The sequence below is a fragment of the Saccopteryx bilineata genome, chromosome 3, assembly GCF_036850765.1.
Source record: "Saccopteryx bilineata isolate mSacBil1 chromosome 3, mSacBil1_pri_phased_curated, whole genome shotgun sequence".
NCBI classification, from domain to species: domain Eukaryota; kingdom Metazoa; phylum Chordata; class Mammalia; order Chiroptera; family Emballonuridae; genus Saccopteryx; species Saccopteryx bilineata.
In genome coordinates this window covers 16,612,664-16,635,189 of record NC_089492.1, presented here as the reverse complement: position 1 = coordinate 16,635,189, position 22,526 = coordinate 16,612,664, and the positions used below count along the sequence as shown (strand labels likewise).

At 46.4% G+C, this 22,526-nt stretch overlaps 2 protein-coding genes across 6 annotated transcripts in view; both read right to left on the bottom strand.

Moving 5' to 3' along the window:
• TAF2 (TATA-box binding protein associated factor 2) overlaps nucleotides 1–13,900 on the bottom strand; it is a 79,230-nt gene extending 65,330 nt beyond the window's left edge. For all 4 annotated transcript variants that reach the window (XM_066265758.1, XM_066265759.1, XM_066265760.1 and 1 more), the window contains exons 1-3: nucleotides 13,537–13,900; nucleotides 13,033–13,087; nucleotides 2,440–2,600 (exon numbers count right to left, since the gene is read on the bottom strand). In XM_066265758.1, the coding sequence (XP_066121855.1) occupies nucleotides 2,440–2,600; nucleotides 13,033–13,087; nucleotides 13,537–13,619 (299 nt within the window). In that variant the 5' untranslated portion in view covers nucleotides 13,620–13,900. The remainder of the gene's footprint in view (nucleotides 1–2,439; nucleotides 2,601–13,032; nucleotides 13,088–13,536) is intronic.
• Nucleotides 13,901–14,560: 660 nt separating this feature from the next.
• Nucleotides 14,561–22,526, bottom strand: part of DSCC1 (DNA replication and sister chromatid cohesion 1) — a 30,294-nt gene continuing 22,328 nt past the window's right edge. For both annotated transcript variants that reach the window (XM_066265757.1, XM_066265756.1), the window contains exons 7-9: nucleotides 21,880–22,034; nucleotides 18,139–18,287; nucleotides 14,561–15,594 (exon numbers count right to left, since the gene is read on the bottom strand). In XM_066265757.1, the coding sequence (XP_066121854.1) occupies nucleotides 15,486–15,594; nucleotides 18,139–18,287; nucleotides 21,880–22,034 (413 nt within the window). In that variant the 3' untranslated portion in view covers nucleotides 14,561–15,485. The remainder of the gene's footprint in view (nucleotides 15,595–18,138; nucleotides 18,288–21,879; nucleotides 22,035–22,526) is intronic.

Genomic DNA, 22,526 nt, shown 5'->3' with positions numbered 1-22,526 from the left:
CAGACCCGACAGCAACACCGGGAGACGGCTGTGCAGGCACCGCGTTCTGGGCCTGGGCCGGGCAGAGGAGAGGCTCTCACCTGCCATCAGAGTCAGAGTGCTGGGCTCGCCGGGCAGCTTTCGGCCTGCAGGCCACGGCTCCCTCACTGCCCTGCTCAGGTGCCTTTGCCACTCGGTTTCCGTACATACTTAGTACTCCCAAGGCAGATGATTTTTTTGAGGGAAAGAGATGAAGGTGACTTCGTAATGTCTTCTTTATGTCAGCTCTACAAGGGTGGCCCTTAAAGCAATGTACGGTCATTTCGACAACTGACGACCTTTACAGCAGGGGAAGGCATAGGAGCCATCCAGAGGTTCCTTGACTTTTCCCAGACATCTTCTTTTCTCTTCACTGAGTTCAAAAGATGCTAACCCAGTGATCTCTGGGATCATAAACATCTTGAGATAACCTCCTTCCTCAACAGTCCCAATCCGTAAAGATACCTTGTCCTAGAATCTCCTGGCAGGCCAGCTAAAACACCAGGTGCAGGGCCCTGCCCTGGTTTTTCCGTCCCTGGTCCCTGCGTCTGCCAGCGCTTGGGGACCTGCAGTTCTGACAAGGCTCCAGGTGATGCTGATGCCGTCTGTCTGGAATCAGACTTTGAGAGCCGCTGCCTTAAGGCACCGACACATCTAGACTAGTATCTTGACTAAAAAAAGTTTATAATTAAAACAAAGATTTTTAGCCCTGGCCAGTTGGCTCAGTGGTAGAGCGTCGGCCTGGCATGCAGAAGTCCCCGGTTCAATTCCCAGCCAGGGCACACAGCACCCATCTGCTTCTCCACCCCTCCCCCTCTCCTTCCTCTCGGTCTCTCTCTTCCCCTCCCACAGCCAAGGCTCCATTGGAGCAAAGTTGGCCCGGGCGCTGAGGATGGCTTTATGGCCTCTGCCTCAGGCGCTAGAATGGCTCTGGTTGCAACAGAGCAACGCACCATATGGGCAGGGCACCGTCCCCTGGTGGGCATGCCGGGTGGATCCCGGTTGGGCGCGTGCGGCAGTCTGTCTGACTGCCTCCCCGTTTCCAACTTCAGAAAAAATACAAAAAAAACCAAAATATTTTATAGTTTGAAATATTCTACCCCAAAACACTGAGAATCACAGATAATATAACCTAATGCTATCAAAGCTCTGAATAAAAAACCAAGTGCCTTCACATGCAGCTGACAGTACTGAAGTCAGTACAAATCTTACTGGGACACATCGAGTAAAATGCTAAGAGCCTGAACAAATGATAAGTAATACTACGTTCCTATGGCAATAATGTAACGGCCAAAAAACCTACCTGCTACAAAATACTTACTCTATATTACTTAATGCTCACAAATGCTGGAAATTATACAAATGCCAAACAACTACAAAATAATCAAACTACAGTATACTAAATAAGTGGAATATTATCTGGCCATAAAAATAAAAATTAAGCCTATCATATTATACATGAAAAAGTAAAAAACCAAGTATTTAAATTAAGAAAGAACATAAAACTGATCACAACATTGTATGTTTATTGATAAAAATCAGATGTAGCCTCAATACATGCAATATTTACTAAGGTGAAAGAATGAGATATTTCAGACATACTATTTTATATGCTATTCTAAAGAAGTTGGAATATTTTAAAGTAGTCTCTGGTTTATACAGATTATGATGATTGTCTAATTTATTAAAATTACATTTAATATTTTATGAAATAAATAATTTTTAAAACATTAAAAGTAAAAAAATGGCTTAGAAAACTTAAGAGTTTTTCAACAGAATTTCTTTAAAACTTCTTTAAAACTAGGCCCTGGCAGGTTGGCTCAGTGGTAGAGCGTCGGCCTGGCATGCGGGGGAGTCGGGTTCGATTCCCGGCCAGGGCACATAGGAGAAGCGCCCATTTGCTTCTCCACCCCCACCTTCCTCTCTGTCTCTCTCTTCCCCTCCCGCAGCCAAGGCTCCATTGGAGCAAAGATGGCCCGGGCGCTGGGGATGGCTCCTTGGCCTCTGCCCCAGGCGCTAGAATGGCTCTGGTCATGGCAGAGCGACGCCCCGGAAGGGCAGAGCATCACCCCCTGGTGGGCAGAGCTTCGCCCCTGGTGGGCGTGCCGGGTGGATCCCAGTCGGGCGCATGCGGGAGTCTGTCTGACTGTCTCTCCTCGTTTCCAGCTTCAGAAAAATACAAAAAAAAAAAAAAACTTCTTTAAAACTTAGTAACTTACTCTTTTGAGCAGACCTAGTAAAATGTCTTGAAGCAAATATAAAGAGTAGCAAAAGCAACAGAAATTTTAATTAGAAGAAGAGAAAAAGGAAATAAAGCCTGGGAACCGGAGTCTAATAATAGTCTTGGGAAAATCTACTGAAAAAAATAATCAAATCATATGAATGACTTAGAAATATCACTGTTTACAGTGTATAACTTACTGTTTTGACTCATTGTGACAAACTTCCAAGGTCGGATCATTATAAATGAAAGCAGCTTCTAAATCATTGATCCTTACGCGGTATATTCTACACTGTTTGCTGTTCAACTTGATTCGATTCAAGTTTGCAACTGTGGGAAATATAGTCAGTTCCACAAACCCCTGTGAAGATAAAGAATAATAACTTCATTATAATTAAGATTGGTATGTTTTAGGAGGTATTTACTTGATTTCTACGATTACATAGTTCGCTCCAGAGACAGAACCCTCTAGCTAAGTACATACATAGTGCCTTCATTTCAAACATGGTTGTCCTAGTGATGGAGTGCTGAATTACGTACTCTTTATCATCCTGGTGGTGCACATTCACTATCAGTGAAAATCAGACCATCTGCTGGAAAAATGTACAAGGACTCACTACTCTCAAAACAGTAACTTCTAGACAGAACGGAACCCAAACAGGGAGGGAGGGGTAAAAACGATAGAGCAAAGAGAATCAAAATGAGATTGTGAGTGAAAGAACATGGCCCCCCCAAATAGGGTTACCAACGACACCAATGACGCTAACAAGTGAGTGTCTGCTCACGGAAAGCAAGTCAGGACATGAGAGGCAAGAGCTGCAAGGGAACTCAGCCACGGAGGGAAACCTACGTTGTGTCTCAGAGCCGCAGACACATCGGAATGCGGGGGATCTCCAACCACGCGGATCCAGAGGCCACGCCCATGTGCTTCCACCATGTTAACTGTGTGGTGAGCAGTCTACCTGGAAATTGTACCTAAGATGCAAGAGGCCACTGAATACACTGACTGTGTTGAGTCAAACGGGAAAGACAGAACAATGAAACACGGAGTGTCTGTCCCGGTGAGTAAATATCCTGGGTGGAACACTGATGTTCTCAAACACAAAATACGGGAAGGCATGAAATGCTAACATTTCAGGGCCTGCAAAGTGAAGAGAAAAATCTCATGGGCTGCAACAGAAATATTTAAGATGATATTCAGCCAATAAACACAGAAGACTAGATTATAACAATTATAATGGCTCCTATTTAATGAGCACTAGTACTATATATGCCAGATATTACACTACTTTCTAATGTTCTCTCTAACCGCAGGAACAACTTAAAAGTACTACATTATACTTACTATAGTAAGTAAACACCAGTAAGAATCTGTAGCTGCCTTCCCCCCTCCCAATTTCTAAATAGGAGCCATATATCCTAAAATTAGACCCTCTGGACACATCTATGTGGAAGCAAATGAGAACAAAAGAGCAATTGCAAAAATACCATGGATGAAGCTCGGTGTTTAAAGGTATAAACTGTGCGCAACTGTAGGGAGGAAGACCCAGATTCTCTTAATTAGCTCATCAGCAGTGCAATGACCAAGCACATTACTGAGCTTGGAACAGCTAAAAGGCAGCAAGCAAAAGAATGACAAAGTAAACCACAAGAGATTATGGCTGCTGTCAACAGTGAGCTCCATGGGTGGAACACAGAACAGAATTTGGCTTCCTAAACTAAGGGTAACAATAATACAATAGTGGATGGAGTGTACTTCGTGAAGATAAGGAAATGCCCAATCTCCTTGTACCATCAGGTCTGTGATACCACCGAGAGCCCTAACAACATTCAGACCAGCTGATCGGCCTCCACTCCTTAGCAACTCCAGTGACTGGAAACCCCCAGGTTACCTGACATCACTCACTCATCTGCTTGCTCCTGGCTCTCTCCCCAATCACAGCTCACCATTCTCCTAGAGCCCCCACCCTACTTTAAGTAATCTCCCATTGCCATTTAACCTTTTCAAAACGGCCCTCTCCCTTCTAGTGCTGGATGAAACGTCTCTGGAATCCCCCTTGACAAGAAGCCCGTTTTTCTTTCATTCACTATCAATCAGTAGAGCAGAAAACAGGCAACCTCCTGGTTTCCACTGCTGTTCCCGGACCATTTACATTCTTTACACAGCATGAGGTAAATGAGCAAGGCGAGTCCAGTGTCACAGTTAAACACACATGTTCTGAAAATAAACTGCCCACATTCAAGTCCCAGCTCCACCGCTTAGGGAGTGTATGAGCTTGGGCAAAACTACTCCAGCTCTCCGTCTCCTCAGTTGCAAAACAGGAATAATATAGCCACATTTTGGTGTTAGTATGACAACTGAGCAACTCAATACATAGAAAGTACTAAAAACCATAGCTGGCATCTACTAATGCCTATTAAATGTTTTTATTATTCTTTTCTATTTCTTTTCCTTTGTGTGTTGCTGTACAGGTATAACATCCTCTATTCTTCTTCACACTGTCTCCCACATTACCCAACATTCACTGAAGGCTCAGAATCTCCCTTTCTAACCCGTCTTGGCCTTCACACTAAGTGACCTGACAGTAGATATACCTATAACGCTGCTACAAAATCCCTTCCTCCGATTCCTATGATCTTTACTTTCATTCCAGGACAACAATCAAGATCACACTACCAAAGACACCACATCGCTGCTCAGAATTGCTCTGACATTGACATTTTAAACCTGAATGTTTAAATGGCTCCAGTTTCTATCCTTTTGCCCTTATTACTTCTCTCTGTTCAACCTCAAGAAACTCTCCTGTTCCTTGGCCTCCAGTTTCCCAGTTCAATTCTTCCTGGCATTTTCAGAGCTACTTTCTTCTCCCTTCTCCCAAGATCCTTTACTTGAACCACTCTCCCCCAACTATCAATTCTCTTCCCCTTCCATTACATGTACCTAGTCTTCTCTCCTGTTTAAGAATGATCCTTCCACTAGAGGCCATCCTCTGCAGTATCTTCCGAAATCCTGCTCTATTAATTACCCTCTCCCATCATTACAGTCTCTCTTCTCTATAGATTTGTTCCCCATGCCTACAAACTATTCAAGTCTATCTTTTAAAATTTTGAAATCTATGTCACCCTCAAATGAATTAATGTTGGCCATTTTCCTAGAGTTATTATATCTTGTTTCTGAACTGACACTAATTCTTGGACTCCTAAAACATTACCACAGTCCACTAGTCAGACTGGAAGTCTCTGGAGGTCAAGTATTAAAGGGGGTCATGGCCCACGTCTATCTCAGAGCAGGACTTATTTCCCCAGTCCTAGAACATACAGTACACATAGCATTTTAGTAAATGGCAAATCCCCATATTCATTCTCTGACCAGAGTAAAGATTACTATAGGGCTAAAAACAGCACTGAACCCCCATTTCACTTCCCTAAGACAGTAAATCAAAGCAACTAGACACGCCTTCAGAACCACAGGGATCGGTGCCTCCAGAGACCTGACAGATGCCTCCTACATCTTCATTTAACTCAACCGTTTGGCCAGCACAGGCGTCAAGTAGGTTCCGGAGAAGGACGAAGTATCACAAACTTGCCAATCACAACCATGTTTGCAGATGTAGAATTTTTACTGCAGGAAATCAGCACAGCTCTTGGTAACTAGTGTTGCAGCTAATTATCAAGCAAACTCTTTACCTCCACCTAATTCTTACAAGGAAAAAAAAATCAGAAGCAGGTTGCTTCCAGGAGAGAAGCCCTAATAACTAATGTCAACTATTCTGCTCAAACATAGTCCAAAAGTCCTTTAATTGCAGGACAGCCCACAGAAAACTACTTACATATCAACGACATTATACTAATGGACCTGGTGAGAGGGAATAACAAGTCCTCTAAATGCCTGAATAGAAATATAGATAGCAGAGGACTAGTGAAATCACATGGAAGTACGGGGTCTGCAACAACAATAAAGCTGCCAAGGCTCAGTGCTCGGAGGGACATAAAAATACTCCTGAAGTGGACGATAAACTGTTTCATTTTACACTACCTACCAAAACAGGAAAAAAAGAGCATGAAACTTGGTAGGCTTGAGCTTCTGGAGGCAGCATATACATCTGGGCAAGCATACTGCTTACTGTGTAACCAAGGGGGCGAAGGCAAGAAAGGTTCTGCAGCAGCCCCTGCCCTGGGCCAGGACTCAACGCACCAACAGTACTACAAGTGTCCACGCCAGACAGAGGCTCACAGGCCTGGCTGGGTCAGGACTCAACACACCAACAGTACTACAAGTGTCCACGCCAGACAGAGGCTCACAGGCCTGGCTGGGTCAGGACTCAACGCACCAACAGTACTACAAGTGTCCACGCCAGACAGAGGCTCACAGACCTGGCTGGGTCAGGACTCAACGCACCAACAGTACTACAAGTGCCCACGCCAGACAGAGGCTCACAGACCTGGCTGGGTCAGGACTCAACGTACCAACAGTACTACAAGCGCCCACGCCAGACAGAGGCTCACGGCCTGGCTGGGTCAGGACTCAACGTACCAACAGTACTGCAAGCGCCCACGCCAGACAGAGGCTCACAGCCTGGCTGGGTCAGGACTCAACGTACCAACAGTACTGCAAGTGCCCACGCCAGACAGAGGCTCACAGACCTGGCTGGGTCAGGACTCAACGTACCAACAGCACTACAAGCGCCCACGCCAGACAGAGGCTCACAGCCTGGCTGGGTCAGGACTCAACGTACCAACAGCACTACAAGCGCCCACGCCAGACAGAGGCTCATAGGCCTGGCTGGGTCAGGACTCAACGCACCAACAGTACAAGTGCCCACGCCAGACCGAGGCTCACAGACCTGGCTGGGTCAGGACTCAACGCACCAACAGCACTACAAGTGCCCACGCCAGACAGAGGCTCATAGGCCTGGCTGGGTCAGGACTCAACGCACCAACAGTACAAGTGCCCACGCCAGACAGAGGCTCACAGCCTGGCTGGGTCAGGACTCAACGCACCAACAGTACAAGTGCCCACGCCAGACAGAGGCTCACAGCCTGGCTGGGTCAGGACTCAACGTACCAACAGCACTACAAGTGCCCACGCCAGACAGAGGCTCACAGCCTGGCTGGGTCAGGACTCAACGTACCAACAGTACTACAAGTGCCCACGCCAGACAGAGGCTCACAGGCCTGGCTGGGTCAGGACTCAACGCACCAACAGTACAAGTGCCCACGCCAGACAGAGGCTCACAGGCCTGGCTGGGTCAGGACTCAACGCACCAACAGCACTACAAGTGTCCACGCCAGACAGAGGCTCACAGGCCTGGCTGGGTCAGGACTCAACGCACCAACAGCACTACAAGTGTCCACGCCAGACAGAGGCTCACAGCCTGGCTGGGTCAGGACTCAACGCACCAACAGCACTACAAGTGTCCACGCCAGACAGAGGCTCACAGGCCTGGCTGGGTCAGGACTCAACGCACCAACAGCACTACAAGTGTCCACGCCAGACAGAGGCTCACAGGCCTGGCTGGGTCAGGACTCAACGCACCAACAGTACTACAAGTGTCCACGCCAGACAGAGGCTCACAGCCTGGCTGGGTCAGGACTCAACGCACCAACAGTACTACACGTGCCACGCCAGACAGAGGCTCACAGCCTGGCTGGGTCAGGACTCAACGCACCAACAGTACTACAAGCGCCCACGCCAGACAGAGGCTCACAGGCCTGGCTGGGTCAGGACTCAACGCACCAACAGTACTACAAGCGCCCACGCCAGACAGAGGCTCACAGGCCTGGCTGGGTCAGGACTCAACGCACCAACAGCACTACAAGCGCCCACGCCAGACAGAGGCTCACAGGCCTGGCTGGGTCAGGACTCAACGCACCAACAGTACAAGTGCCCACGCCAGACAGAGGCTCACAGACCTGGCTTCTCCACCAGAATGATGGTGCACATTTCTAGGGAGTATGGCCATGACCTCTTCTGCCAACTACCGTCCTATTGCAAAGCCAATCCTGGTTTGCTACCAGACCCTGCAGCAGAGACTGAACACATGACCACAAGACTCCCAAAGACAATGCTAACTGCAATGGCCATTGTGAACTGAGTGTAGTATTAAGCTCTGAAGAGTAACGGTGGGCACATGCAGCGGCTTTCCACTTTTAAGCGGAAACAGTACCCGTGGACCAGGCCCAGCACGTTCAGGCAGACAGCATGAGCAGGCGACTCAGAAAGCAATGCCCACCGCTCCCCCACCTATACCTTGGTCCACGCCTCCGGCCTCACGGAGAGCTCCCTGCACTCCATTAACAGAATGGGACAACACACAGCCTGAATGAGGAGTAATTCTTCACAGAATGCTAGCCCCACTGAAGTGTGACTCTGAAAGACAATGCGAGAAGACCCTGGAGTGGGCAGAGCACTGGGAAATACATCTGGCTGTACCTTCCTTGTAGCAGTAGGGGTGACCAGAAGTACACGCCGACACTGATCATAGGCAGCTTGATGCTCCGGGGTTGGCTGGCTGGTTAGTGACTTGTAAAGAACAAGATTAAAGCACTGGAAATTAGACAATGGTGGGAGAAATAAGTATAAAAAGAGATTTCTTAAAATAGGGATAACATGAAAATATTCATGTTGTTACCACATAAATGACGGGCAGAGGGAGCCCTCAAACATCACCTGGCAAGATCCCCTAAACAGTAGATGTCACAGAGCTTTCTCTAGCCACCTTGCTCAATACACAAAGCGGTCACGGTGGCAACACTGAGGCTATGCTTGAGGCCAGAAACCGGTCCTCCTCCACAAAGGCTAATCTGAGTACCAGCACTGCTGAGTGCCACCTCCCAATAGCAGAAGACCACAGGAAGCTGCTAACATAGCACCTGCCCAGAAAGAATCAGTCGCTTGGTAGAAAAATAACATTAAAAAGTATACATCACAGAGGGGGACAGTAATCTGCCCTTACAAGAACAGACACATAGTCTAGATTTCCTTCCCTGACGACAATATAGAGTTGACCCTTAAACAACTTAGGGGTTAGGGGCACTAATAATCCACAAAACTGAAAATCCATGTCACTTAAGTCAGCCCTCTGCCTCTGAGGATTCCCAGCTGCAGATGGAAAATACCGCTGACCCCTGAACAACATGGGTGTGAAATGCGTCAGTCCACTTACTCACAGAAACCCACACAGAAGTGGGCCTGCAGTTTAAACCTGTTGCAACACCCCACACAGGCCTCCAATCAGGTGTACAGGGAAGTGGGACAGTGGGCTCCTAAAACACACACACTTTACTGGTCTTGTGCTGTCCTATCCCCTGAAGCATCCAGCCTAATAAACTACTCAAAGTTCAGTTACAGCACCAACTGGATCTCCACCAGGATCCTGTCTTTTTTTTTTTTTTTTTTCCTTTTTGTACTTTTCTGAAGCTGGAAACGGGGAGAGACAGTCAGACAGACTCCCGCATGCGCCCAACCGGGATCCACCTGGCACGCCCACCAGGGGCGACGCTCTGCCCACCAGGGGGTGATGCTCTGCCCCTCCGGGGCGTCGCTCTGCTGGGACCAGAGCCACTCTAGCGCCTGGGGCAGAGGCCAAGGAGCCATCCCCAGCGCCTGGGCCATCTTTGCTCCAATGGAGCCTTGGCTGCGGGAGGGGAAGAGAGAGACAGAGAGGAAGGAGGGGGTGGGGTTGGAGAAGCAAATGGGCGCTTCCCTTATGTGCCCTGGCCGGAAATCGAACCCGGGTCCCCCGCACACCAGGCTGACGCTCTACCGCTGAGCCAACCGGCCAGGGCCAGGATCCTGTCTTAACGTGGTGGACAACATACAGGGTCACTTCTCCGTGGCCAAAACAGACCTGGGAACCAAGGGGTAAAAGTAGGAATGACTACTTTCACTACTGCACCAAAAAGGTCACTGAAAGAATTTTGGCTTCCTGTCTTTATTACCTTGGGGTCAGTGTTTGAGAGGTCCTATTGGTCAAGGGAGAAAGGCATCCAACAGGAAACTTGTCACGGTTACATTAAACTGGAAGCTGGGACCACTCTGGCTCCTTACACCACTGAACCAGCAGGCAGAGAAAGAGGTCACTGTACTACGGGAATGACTAATTCCAACTATCAAACAGTAACTGAGGTTCTGGAATGCAACAGAATAAGAATTACACATGGAATCCAGGAATTCACTGGAATGCATCTTAGATCTCACTTGACCAACAGTCCTAGTTAGTGGGAAACTGCAACAACTCAAAGACAGAACAAGCAAGGATGCAGATCCTACAGGCACGGAGGTCTAGGTCAGATGGAAAGAAATGCTGGCAAAAGGAAAAGGGAGACATGGAATGCTGGGAAAGACAGGAAGTTATATACAGTATCAACTTTGGCCTGATACCAGCTAAAGTAAACAGGGGTGTAGCAATTAAGTTTCATATTCTTTTACTCAGTTTTCTTTCCATTATCTAGTATGAAAGATACTGGTGAGAACAGCACTAAACTAATATTTTGTCACACTGTTACATTAGTCCACGGATCAGCACATTTTTCCTTAAAGGGCCAGATAGTATACAGGGCCACATAAATTGTCATAGTTACTCAAGTCTGCCATCTTAGCTTCAAAGCAACCATTGACATTATATAAATGTGTGTGGCTGTGTTGAAATAAACTTCAAAAACAGGTAGTTGGCTATTGCCAACCCCTACAATAGCTGACTGGATTTTGTTAAGTCCCCTGTGTTGGAAACACTAGCTTTTCATCTTAACAAAAGGCAAGAGAAGACACTTTGGGGCAAAGAGGGTAAACTGTTCTAGACATTCTGCACTTGCTCCTCCTAATCAACCCTCCACCCAACGCTGTACCCCAGGAGCTGCATTAACTAGGCATGAGCCTCTGGCTTGCGGCTGGGTTGATTGAGAGGGAGGCACTGGAGGAAACTGGAAAGGAGAGTATGTTCCATCCACTCCCCAGGTTCCTCTTTGCCAGGGTGAGGGCAGTGGCCGCGCTCTACCACCAAAGGCCATCGCTCTCATAAGATGACTCTTTCCTACAGCTACAGCAGGTTCGAGCAACCCGCCCTTCCTTTGTTCTTTCCGGTTTAGAAGTGGTACCGTTCTCAATGCTAACGGACTGTGCTCCTCCACCTCATTTGCTCTCTTAACCCCGTTTGTTCTTAAATGAAGAGTTCTTTCAGTACTTCCTCTCAATTAGCCTATATGAATGTGCCGTTTGTTTCCTTACAGGACCCTAACCCATTTACCATCCCACCAACATTGACAGAAGAAAACCTACCATCATCCACAACTCCTTTCTGGCATTCCTGATAAGAGTCATCTGCAATCTCTTTCTGCCTATCATTTTGCCAGCAGCAGAAGTGGAGGGGGGAACAATAGACAGAAAGGACTAGCTGATGACTCTTAGGTCATCCCTAATTAAAAATGGCTTATATTGCCTGACCTGTGGTGGCGCAGTGGATAAAGTGTCGACCTGGAAATGCTGAGGTCGCCGGTTCGAAACCCTGGGCTTGCCTGGTCAAGGCACATATGGGAGTTGATGCTTCTAGCTCCTCCCCCCTGTCTCTCTCTCCTCTCTCTCTCTCTCTCTCCTCTCTAAAATGAATAAATAAAATTAAAAAAAAAATAAAAAATAAAATTAAAAAAAAAAAAAAAAAATGGCTTATTACTTGCTAACTTCATGCCCTTAAGAAAACGACTTAGCCTCCATTTTTTCAGCTTCTTTAGTCCTAACAGGTAAATCAGTAACTACTTCATGGGGTTATTGTGAAGACTGAGACATGTCACACACATAAAGCCTCAGAAGATAGTATTACATGTAGTATGTACTTAATAAGTGTTTACAACAAATCAGCCAACCAGGTCAACTCTATTTCTGTGACATTTCACTAATATCTTCATTCAGGGTTTCATCAATTCTCCCCTAGACTATTACAGTGACCATTTAACTAGATTCCCTAATTCTTGTTTCTTTCCTACTCAATTCATACAATACACCTAAAGTATCCTTTTATGAGGTGCAAGGTCAAGAATCATATACAAGAAATATTAAAAGAGAAATTCTTTAAATGAAGAAAAGTGGACTTAACGAATCTTCTAGGGTTCTTATAAATCTAAGAGTTGATGATTCTTACAAAAAGATTACATTTAAAAAATCTATGCAGCTCATCTTAAGTAAATGAGTTGGAGAGGAAAGTTCATGCCATAACTCAAAGAAAACCAGCTCTCACTAAGATTTTGTACTATTCAATACAGGTTGCCCTTGAGAGAGAAAATTAAGTACCTGGGCTATCAAAGAATTTCCTACATGGAAACATATCTGCAATCTACATATCTAAGTGACGGTGACGGAGTTATTAGATTTCTCTTATCTAAAATTTTATTAACCAGCAACATCACATAAACCAGGTCAGCCAAGAATCAGAAAACAAAACTGGCCTCTTAGCAGCCAAGTTAAGCCAGTGTGTGCTCCAACCTTTATTCACAGAAGAAATCGTACAATGGGCTTATTCAGCTTTAAAGCATAATTCTAAAATGTTTGGTAATACCAACTTTCATATTCCACAACATATTAAAAGGAGTAAAATTTTAATTAGGAAACAGAGGTGGGGTGTGTGGGGGAAATCGAAGAGGCAGCCAGCATACTGCAAGGTCACAGACCTTGGGAGTCACCAGATTTGAATGCTAATTCTCAATTCTCACCTATTCCTGAAACAATTATCTGAAAGGGACACTGTCCAAGTGCTGTAAGGTGTAGATTCGTTACTTCTTATAATTGTTGACACTATACTTACCACAACAGATTTTCTCTGGAAGTTTATGTTGTTGATGCAGACGACCTGATGAGTTGTACATTAAAAAAAAAAAAAAAAAAGAGAGAGAAATAAAGAAAATATTTCTATTATTAAATGAAGCACAATTTTATCCAAATACAAGAAAAAACTATGTTCTAAGCAGCTCAAAAACCATACTTTATCTTTCATTTTAAAGTCCTACAAATTTGGCTTAGTTTTAAACTGAGCAACAACCATGAAAATAAATTTCTTCAGACAGATGAGGTTTAGCACTTTAAGAAAAAGGTTTATCAACCTGCCAGGGTTATTAAATCTGTTGAATTCCACTGTCGTGCAAAGCATTTTCGCCCTGCAAACACCACTTCCGTCCCAGTGAGTAGGTTCTATGTAGTTTGCCACTAAGTTTCCCAGACCCAGCAGGTCAGTGAGTGTCAAGCAAACAAAATAGAATTAATGACAACAAAACCTAGAAGAGCAAAGGGAGATGAAAAAAAAAATACTTATAATTTATAGGGCCTTGGACTTTCAAAGCCCTTGTCTCCTTTCTTCCTGTTCATTCTGGCGGGCTCTATGCCAGTGGGCGTCATGAAGCGGTCCCGCGGAGCTCGGCTTCCCGGCTCCCCGGAGGGCCGCGGGGCATTACCGGGCTCCGGCAGCGCACATTGCCCGCTCCCCCGCGCGCCCCACAGTCACGCCCCGCGCCTGGGGCTCCCTCGGCGCCCAGGTCCGGCCTCCCCGACCCGCCGCCGCCGCCTCCAACTCGCTCCCCCGATTAGGGTCCCTTTGGCCGCCTTCGCTGAGGTCCGATCACGGAGATGCTCCTGTCTTCCACTGCTCAAAGCTACCGTCAGCCGACATCTTGCCTGTCACCTATAACCTCTGACGTCGACGGAAGTGGGACGGCGACGAGAGCCGGAAGTTCTCGTAAGTGGGCGGGGTTCGCATTGTCAGGATTCTGCATTTTCCAAAAAGCATAAGGGTATGTGTTTGTAGGATGGACAGGGTAGGGGGCAGTTGCTAAGCCTTAATTGACTAGGCATTAGAAATGTATTGTCTTCACACTTCTAAAGAAGGCTATGAGTAAGTCTTTCACTCTGATAATAGAGATGAGAAAACTGAGGCTCAGGTGGTAAAGGATAGTCACTTCAAAGTATACCCGGTGGGGAAGGGCTGCTGAAATTTAGGAAAGGGAACACAAACATTTATTGGGTGAGTTGAGAAGTGCTGGAAGAAAAGGAGGGAACATTTACATTTAGAGGTATAAACGTCAATGCAAGGACATTACTAAATATGGGGCAAGGTTTGCGCTGAGCCAGGGACTGGGGGCTAGTAGCTGGGGAGTCTGAGACCAGGAGGTGAGCCTCAGGTTTGCTGTGTTTGGACACCATCAAGTCAGTGGACCCCTTGAGATTTAAGTTGTAAAATACATAATTAGACTCCAGATGCTCTGACTCAAACTCCAGACTCCTCAGGACGCACTGCTGATTCAATATTTATTTTAAAAAATAATATAAATGATCCACATCGATATACAAAAATTTATTGAAAGGCAGGAAAGATAATTCAGAAGCCATCATATCTGCATATCATGTGCATTAAAATAAAAACGTTGTAAATTTCAATAACACTTGAATCTTGGTTAATTGTAGATTGCTCATTAACATGATTTTTAACCTTGAACCAGATATAATTTTGGCTTACCTTTTTCAACTGACAAGTTCATTAGCTAAATTAAATTTCAACCTTGTGTAAAAGAAAACTAATATATTAGGAAAGTAAAGCTATAAAGTTATCAGGCATTCCAAAACCAACTAGATATTATAGTTTTTTATTGAGTATTATCTGTGTCAGTTTCTCCATTATAGGAGTCTAAACTGCTCTATTAGTATCCTCAATATAGAGTTGAGGATCAAATCCATTTCGTCCCATTTCAGTCAGGCAAACTGAAGAGCAATTATCAAGACAATTTCATCAATGAAAACAACTAATGTAGATAACTGACAGTGTGGAAGGTTGAAGGTAGTGGGGAACACACTTGCTTGAGAATTGACATTTAAGTGAATAAATAATTATCTTGGCTAGTTAGTTCTTTAAAAACTGTTAAATTTATTAATAATTAGAATGTCAAATCCTAATTAAAGCAATGCAATGTTAAATATTTAAAAAGCAACAATTTTTCAATAAATAAAGCCAAATAGACTACAGATATACAGTAAACATAAGAAATAACTCTTTTGTCCTTGTTTATACTGTGTACCTAATACAAACATAACTTGAATGACAGAAATATTGTTACATTTAAGAAAAAAGAATAGCAGTAGTTTCAAAATGCTTAAGATGAGGCAAAAAATGTCTCAAAGCACATGGTGTTTAAAAGTCTAGAATACAAACACATAAAAGAATATTTTTCTTATAAGCAGCAACTTTAGTCTCAAAGAAAAGACTGTGTTCTTTTAAGAAATAGGTCTTCTTGAGTTATAAACCTTGACACCGTTTTGCATCGAAGATCGGGAATATTTAGTGAGTAATGCACCTATGGTTTGCTTCTCTCCACATAAATCTCTGTGGGGACAATAAAAATAAATAAATAAAAAGCGTGACTATTTTAGGGAACATAACATTATAGTCAAAGTACTATTTATTTAAATCTCTCCCCTCAATTTCATTTTCCCAACAAGCATAAGGGTATGTGTTTGTAGGACGGACAGGGTAAGGGGCAGTTGCTAAGCCTTAATTGACTAGGCATTAGAAATGTATTGTCTTCACACTTCAAAAGAAGGCTATGAGTAAGTCTTTCACTCTGATAATAGAGATGAGAAAACTGAGGCTCAGGTGGTAAAGGATAGTCACTTCAAAGTCCATGTTTTCTTTTGTTTTCCCCCATTTTACCACACAGCATCCAAATTAGAAATACAAGCAATGTGATACAGTGGGATCTAGACTCAGAACATGGATACCAGGGTACCTGTGTGAGCATGTCAAGGTTACCTGCCCTCCCTGAACTCTAGCTTCCTCTTCTGTACCCCCCAAAAAAGTAGACCATGACTGGAACATCATGAGGAGAGAAAAGAATGAGAGGACATAAGAGGCGAGTAAGGGTTAGGTCATGTTCCTTGAAGAATGTGCAAAGGAGTTGTGATTTAATTCTAAGTACAACAGGAAGCCACTAGGAGAGTTTTCATGAATGGAAAGATATAATCCATCTAAGTTAAATAAAGGAGGCAATGAGTGACGATTCTGGAAGCTAGGTGGATAGTTCATGCAGTCTTCATTATATTATATTGTCACTTCTGACTAATTTAAATTTTCCAAAATGAAAAGTTGGAAAAGAGGAAGAGGGTAAGAGGGCAAAAGAGAAGTAGGGAAACCAATTTGGAGTCAGGTACAAGATGATCCAGCAGGATTTGTTTACAGTTTGAACCAAGGAGTGAGAAGAAAAAGACAAAGGTGATTCCTAGACCTTTTGCGTGAGTAACCAGATTAATGGTAGTGCCGTTAACTGAGATGAGGAAGATGGGGTTAGGACCAGGGGTACCAACAGTTCTGTCACAAGCATGTTAGGTGTGACATTCCTATTAGACGGCTAAGTGGGAAATATTCATTAGGCAGTTTAACATAGGAATCTGATGTCGTATTTATATCCAAGCCTAGATAAGGACAGTCCTGGTGGGGTAGCTCTGGTGATTAAAGCGTTGTCTCAATACGCCACGGTTGTGGGTTCAATCCTCAATCAGGGCTCCACCATTTCAACACTTGGAAGAACAGGGAAATATCAGCAAAAGAGAAGAGTAGCTGCTTTGAGGGAGTATGTTTCAAGTAGGAAGCGGCCCAGTGTATCACACAGTGCTAAGAGGCCAAGTAAATAAGGACAGACAACTGGCCACGAAATGTAGAAAGATGGCCGCCACTGGGTTTAAGGAGATCTCACTGAGTTAAGGAAAAGAACGGAGACAAGGAAGTAGAGAGTACACAGACTTTTAAAAGGAGTTTTCTTGTGAAGGAGAGCAGAGGACATGGGTCCAATAGGCGGCTATTGTTTTTTTTAAGATGAGCAATACTATAGAATATTGTATGGGGATGGGGATAACCCAGCAGATAGGGAGACATTGATAACATGATGCAAGAAGGAATAACTAGAGGATTCCAAGTCTTTCACAGGCCGGGAGAGATGGGTCCAGTGCAGAAGGATGGCCTAACAGACGGTTTATGCCATGTACAGAAGGCCCTGCAAAGGAAGCGGGTGCTGACACGAGGAGGCTGGCAGACTGGGAGTGGGAAAGACGACAGTTCTTGTCTTCTGTTTGCTTCTGTCTTCTCAGAAAACAAGGTCATAAGCTGAAGGCAAAGAAGAAAGTGGGGGTGTTGAAGGTATGAAAGAGAAAAGGTGGCCAGTGAGCTCCAAGGGTAGAGGAGTTTCGTGAGGAAATGATGCCTCCCCAGGGGCCGTGCTAAGAACCACTCCGGTTCCTAAGTGAGCCTGGCATGCCCCACTGTGTTCTTCTCCAGGAAAGTTTAGGTGCCTACATGTCGGCACAGTGCAAGCAGAAAGCTGGGTTTAATGTTTGTAGGTTTTTACCTGGGAGGTATGAGAAGACAGAGAGAGGCGGCCAGAGGAGTGGAGCATCTACAGTAACAGCCAGAGAGACTGACCAGGGGATCCAATCTGGGTGAAAAGAGAGAGGGCCCGCAAGGCAGACACGGCGAAGAGGTGGTAGTATTAGTGAAGTCGAGGTCCTACAAGCATGGCTTCTGGATTGACTTGTTCTTCTGAAATCTGGCTTCCATAAGATGTTAAGGAGAGGCGGCAATCAGAGAAGGATGCTTCCTGTATAGCCACACCGGGGTCTACAGTCTGCCTGTCTCTCTAAGAGCTGCAGTTTTACAGGAAGGAGGGCAGAGAGATGGCTTTAAAAGAAGTATCAAGGAAGAAAGATAGCACATGCCCCACCTTCAGGACCAGTGAGTGTGGACAGCCGCCACCTGAGACAGTTTCAAAGGAAGCCGTGTCCTTGGGAAACACTAAAAAAACTGTGTCCTAATAATAAATCCAAAACCCTATGCCATTTATAAAAAGATCCCTCAATTAATATTTAATAAATTACTCACTGAATATACGGAGCAATGTCGTCTTCTGTCCACTTCTCCCGCAGCGTGAATAAACTGTTAAAACGTTCCTGGGTATCCTCCGGTAAATCGTCTACTTTTAGCAAAAATATGATTTCTGGTCTTGAGTGTCTATCCACCAAGGCCAAACCCTATTAAGAAATGAGAAGAAAAAGAGCAGTTAAAGTGATGGTCTGATGTTTAAAAATGACTTACTCTTTTACCATTGGGTCTAGCTTAGCCTAAGGTTTTTAAAATGTCAGCTACATAAAACATAAACAATTTACCCAGAGACTTACAATAGTCTTTTATATGAAAAGAGCTTCTTTAAACGTGACTTCTCCTTTTTCCTCAGCAATCTGGCTTCTACCACACAATGTATCTAAACAGGTCTAGTTCAAGGTCACCAGTAACCTGTCATTGCCAATTCCACCGGGCCCCCTCTTGGATTCATCTCATTTGGATTCACCTGTTTTCTTTGTTAATGTTGCTTACTCCTTCTTCTTTGAATATCTATCTCTGATACCACCATGTTACTATTTTCCTTCTAACTTTCCTTCTAACTAATGCTACAGTTTCTTGGGCCTTCATCCCGACCCTCCATTTGTCCCTCTGTCACAGTGGTGGGTAACCTCGATGAAACCTATGATTTCCCAATCATTTACATGTTAACAGCTGCAATATTTGTATCTGAAACTCAAGTGTCTCTTAGACTGAGCACCCAATGTCCAAACCTATATATGAACTCATAGTATCTGTCACCCAAACCTGGTCTAGTCCCACTATCTTTTTTTTTTTTTTTCATTTTTTTTTTTTTTTTTTTGGTATTTTTCTGAAGCTGGAAACGGGGAGAGACAGTCAGACAGACTCCCGCATGCGCCTGACCGGGATCCACCCGGCACGCCCACCAGGGGCGCTGCTCTGCCCACCAGGGGGCGATGCTCTGCCCCTCCGGGGTGTCGCTCTGCCGCAACCAGAGCCACTCTAGCGCCTGGGGCAGAGGCCAAGGAGCCATCCCCAGCACCCGGGCCATCTTTGCTCCAATGGAGCCTTGGCTGCGGGAGGGGAAGAGAGAGACAGAGAGGAAGGAAGGGGGGGGTGGAGAAGCAAATGGGCACTTCTCCTGTGCCCCGGCCGGGAATCGAACCCGGGTCCCCGCACACCAGGCCGATGCTCTACCGCTGAGCCAACCGGCCAGGGCCTAGTCCCACTATCTTAAGCCAGGAAACCGAGGCATCATCTTAGATTCCATTATTCAAACCCCACACCTAAATGGTCACTAAATTCTATAGGTCTTAAGGGTTCAACATTTCTCTATCCATCCTCTATCACCTACTTCTTTGGCCAGTACTGTCTTAGTTAGGAGTATTTAAGCCTTGAGAACCTGGACATCCATCTCTTATCTATCCATCCATCCATCCATCCTCATTGCTGTCTTAGTGTTCTTTCCAAAAGGCAAAACTCATCAGATAGCTCTTATAACTAACATACTGAATGGGCCCAAAAAGCTTTCCAGATAGAGCTTAGGATCTTGATGGCATTTTGTATGATGTTTTCTCCTCAGCATTCAAAATAGTACCTACACTTAAATGGAACTCTCCAAATAGTGAGCAAATCCTTTCTCTTATTTAACAGATACTTAGTGAGCATACACTATGTGCCAAGCAGCATGCTATATGTTGGCGAGCAACAGTGAAGAACATTCTATCAAAGTGGGGGTGGGCAACCACATGCTGAAACACTTTTCCAGAGCTCAGTGAAAGTGCCACGAAGGGAAAAGCCAGGTGCAGTGGAGGAGTGAAACAGGCATTGTTTTAGAGCGGAGGACGGCCTCCCGGAAGAAGTGATTCACAGATCAGTTGGAGGGGCCTGGTGAAATTAGGGAGACGATCATTCTGGAACGAAAAGCCTTGGCTGAAGGCCCTAAGGTAGGAGAGAGCGTGAGGACCCTGACCACTTGAAAGAACACTGGCTATGAGGTGATTAGGCGGGAGAGCAGCCAGATACAGGTACAGGGAGATTAAGAAGGCCCTTCTAGGCCAAGGCATGAATTCTGGATGTTATATCTTAAATGCAATAGGCAGCCATTAAAGTGACTTAAGCCAGACTGTCATCTAATCTGACCGGCATTCTTAAAAGATCATTCTAGTAGCACGGCAGTGAGTGGATTGGAGGTGGGCAAAACTAAAAGTATGGAAGGCCTGTGTAGGGATTTTAAAGCTATTTATAGCTAGACAAACATGATAGTTTGAGCTGACTGTGCTTGTAGAAACGGAGGAAAACAGATAGAGTGGGAATCGGGTTTAATTAACTAGAAATGGGCCTGAAGGACGTCGTCGAGGTGATCCAGATGTTCTAAAACAAGACTGGTGAAGGCTGTGCATCTCACTAAGTTTACTATGAGCCCCCTTTAGAGGGACAACTTATATTTCAACAAAGTGTCTTGTTTTGTAAGGATTTTGTGATGGATTGAGTGTATAGTGCATTCCCAGTAAGTGCCAGGAAAACAAAATGGCTCCAAAGTGTTTGAATGCAAGTATCATTTCGTCCAGTAATAATGATCACCTGCTGAGTCACGGCAGGAATCCCCACCACCTCCGCCCCCTCACCTGCAGCTGGTCAGTCTGGTCACCATGCCCTCAGGATCCCCACCACCTCCGCCCCCTCACCTGCAGCTGGTCAGTCTGGTCACCATGCCCTCAGGATCCCCACCCCTCCGCCCCCTCACCTGCAGCTGGTCAGTCTGGTCACCATGCCCTCAGGATCCCCACCGCCTCCACCCCCTCACCTGCAGCTGGTCAGTCTGGTCACCATGCCCTCAGGATCCCCACCCCTCCGCCCCCTCACCTGCAGCTGGTCCAGTGTGGTCACCATGCCCTCAGGATCCCCACCCCTCCGCCCCCTCACCTGCAGATGGTCAGTCTGGTCACCATGCCCTCAGGATCCCCACCACCTCTGCTCCCTCACCTGCAGCTGGTCGAGTCTGGTCACCATGCCCTCAGGATCCCCACCCCTCCGCCTCCTCACCTGCAGCTGGTCCAGTGTGGTCACCATGCCCTCAGGATCCCCACCCCTCCGCCCCCTCACCTGCAGCTGGTCAGTCTGGTCACCATGCCCTCAGGATCCCCACCGCCTCCGCCCCCTCACCTGCAGCTGGTCAGTCTGGTCACCATGCCCTCAGGATCCCCACCCCTCCGCCCCCTCACCTGCAGCTGGTCGAGTCTGGTCACCATGCCCTCAGGATCCCCACCCCTCCACCCCCTCACCTTCAGCTGGTCAGTGTGGTCACCATGCCCTCAGGATCCCCACCCCTCCGCCCCCTCACCTGCAGCTGGTCGAGTCTGGTCACCATGCCCTCAGGATCCCCACCCCTCCACCCCCTCACCTTCAGCTGGTCAGTGTGGTCACCATGCCCTCAGGATCCCCACCCCTCCGCCCCCTCACCTGCAGCTGGTCAGTCTGGTCACCATGCCCTCAGGATCCCCACCGCCTCCGCCCCCTCACCTGCAGCTGGTCAGTCTGGTCACCATGCCCTCAGGATCCCCACCGCCTCCGCCCCCTCACCTGCAGCTGGTCGAGTCTGGTCACCATGCCCTCAGGATCCCCACCCCTCCGCCCCCTCACCTGCAGCTGGTCGAGTCTGGTCACCATGCCCTCAGGATCCCCACCCCTCCGCCCCCTCACCTGCAGCTGGTCGAGTCTGGTCACCATGCCCTCAGGATCCCCACCCCTCCGCCCCCTCACCTGCAGCTGGTCGAGTCTGGTCACCATGCCCTCAGGCACACTCTGCTGCCACACCTCCTGAAACTCGGCCAGATTGAACTTCACTGCATGCTGAAGGAGCATCTGTGCTGTTGCTCTGCACACCTTGTCAGCTCTCAGTTCAAAATAAATTTCATCTGGGGGGGATAAATAAATAAACCTCTCCTAAGAAAAGGTATCTGGGCCCTGGCTGGTTGGCTCAGTGGGAAAGCATTTACCCAGTGTGTGGATGTCCTGGGTTTGATTCCTGGCCAGGGCACACAGAAGAAGAGACCACATGCTTCTCCACCCCTCCCCCTCTCCTCTTTCTCTATCTCTCTCTTCCCCTCCAGCAGCCATGGCTCGGCTGGAGCAAGTTGGCCCTGGGTGTTTAGGATGATTCCATGGCCTCACCTCAGGCGCTAAAATTGCTCAGTTGCCAAGAAATGGAGCAATGGCCCCAAATGGGCAGTTGGGCAGTGCTTCACCCCACAGGGTGCTTGCTGGGTCGATCCGGTCAGGGCATATATGGAAGTCTGTCTCTCTGCCTCCCTGCTTCTCACTTAAGGGAAAAAAGAAAAAAAGGTATCTGATACTTTTGTGTTGTTTTCCAAATTAAATAAACTCCTAGTGTTTCTTTTTCTTCCATT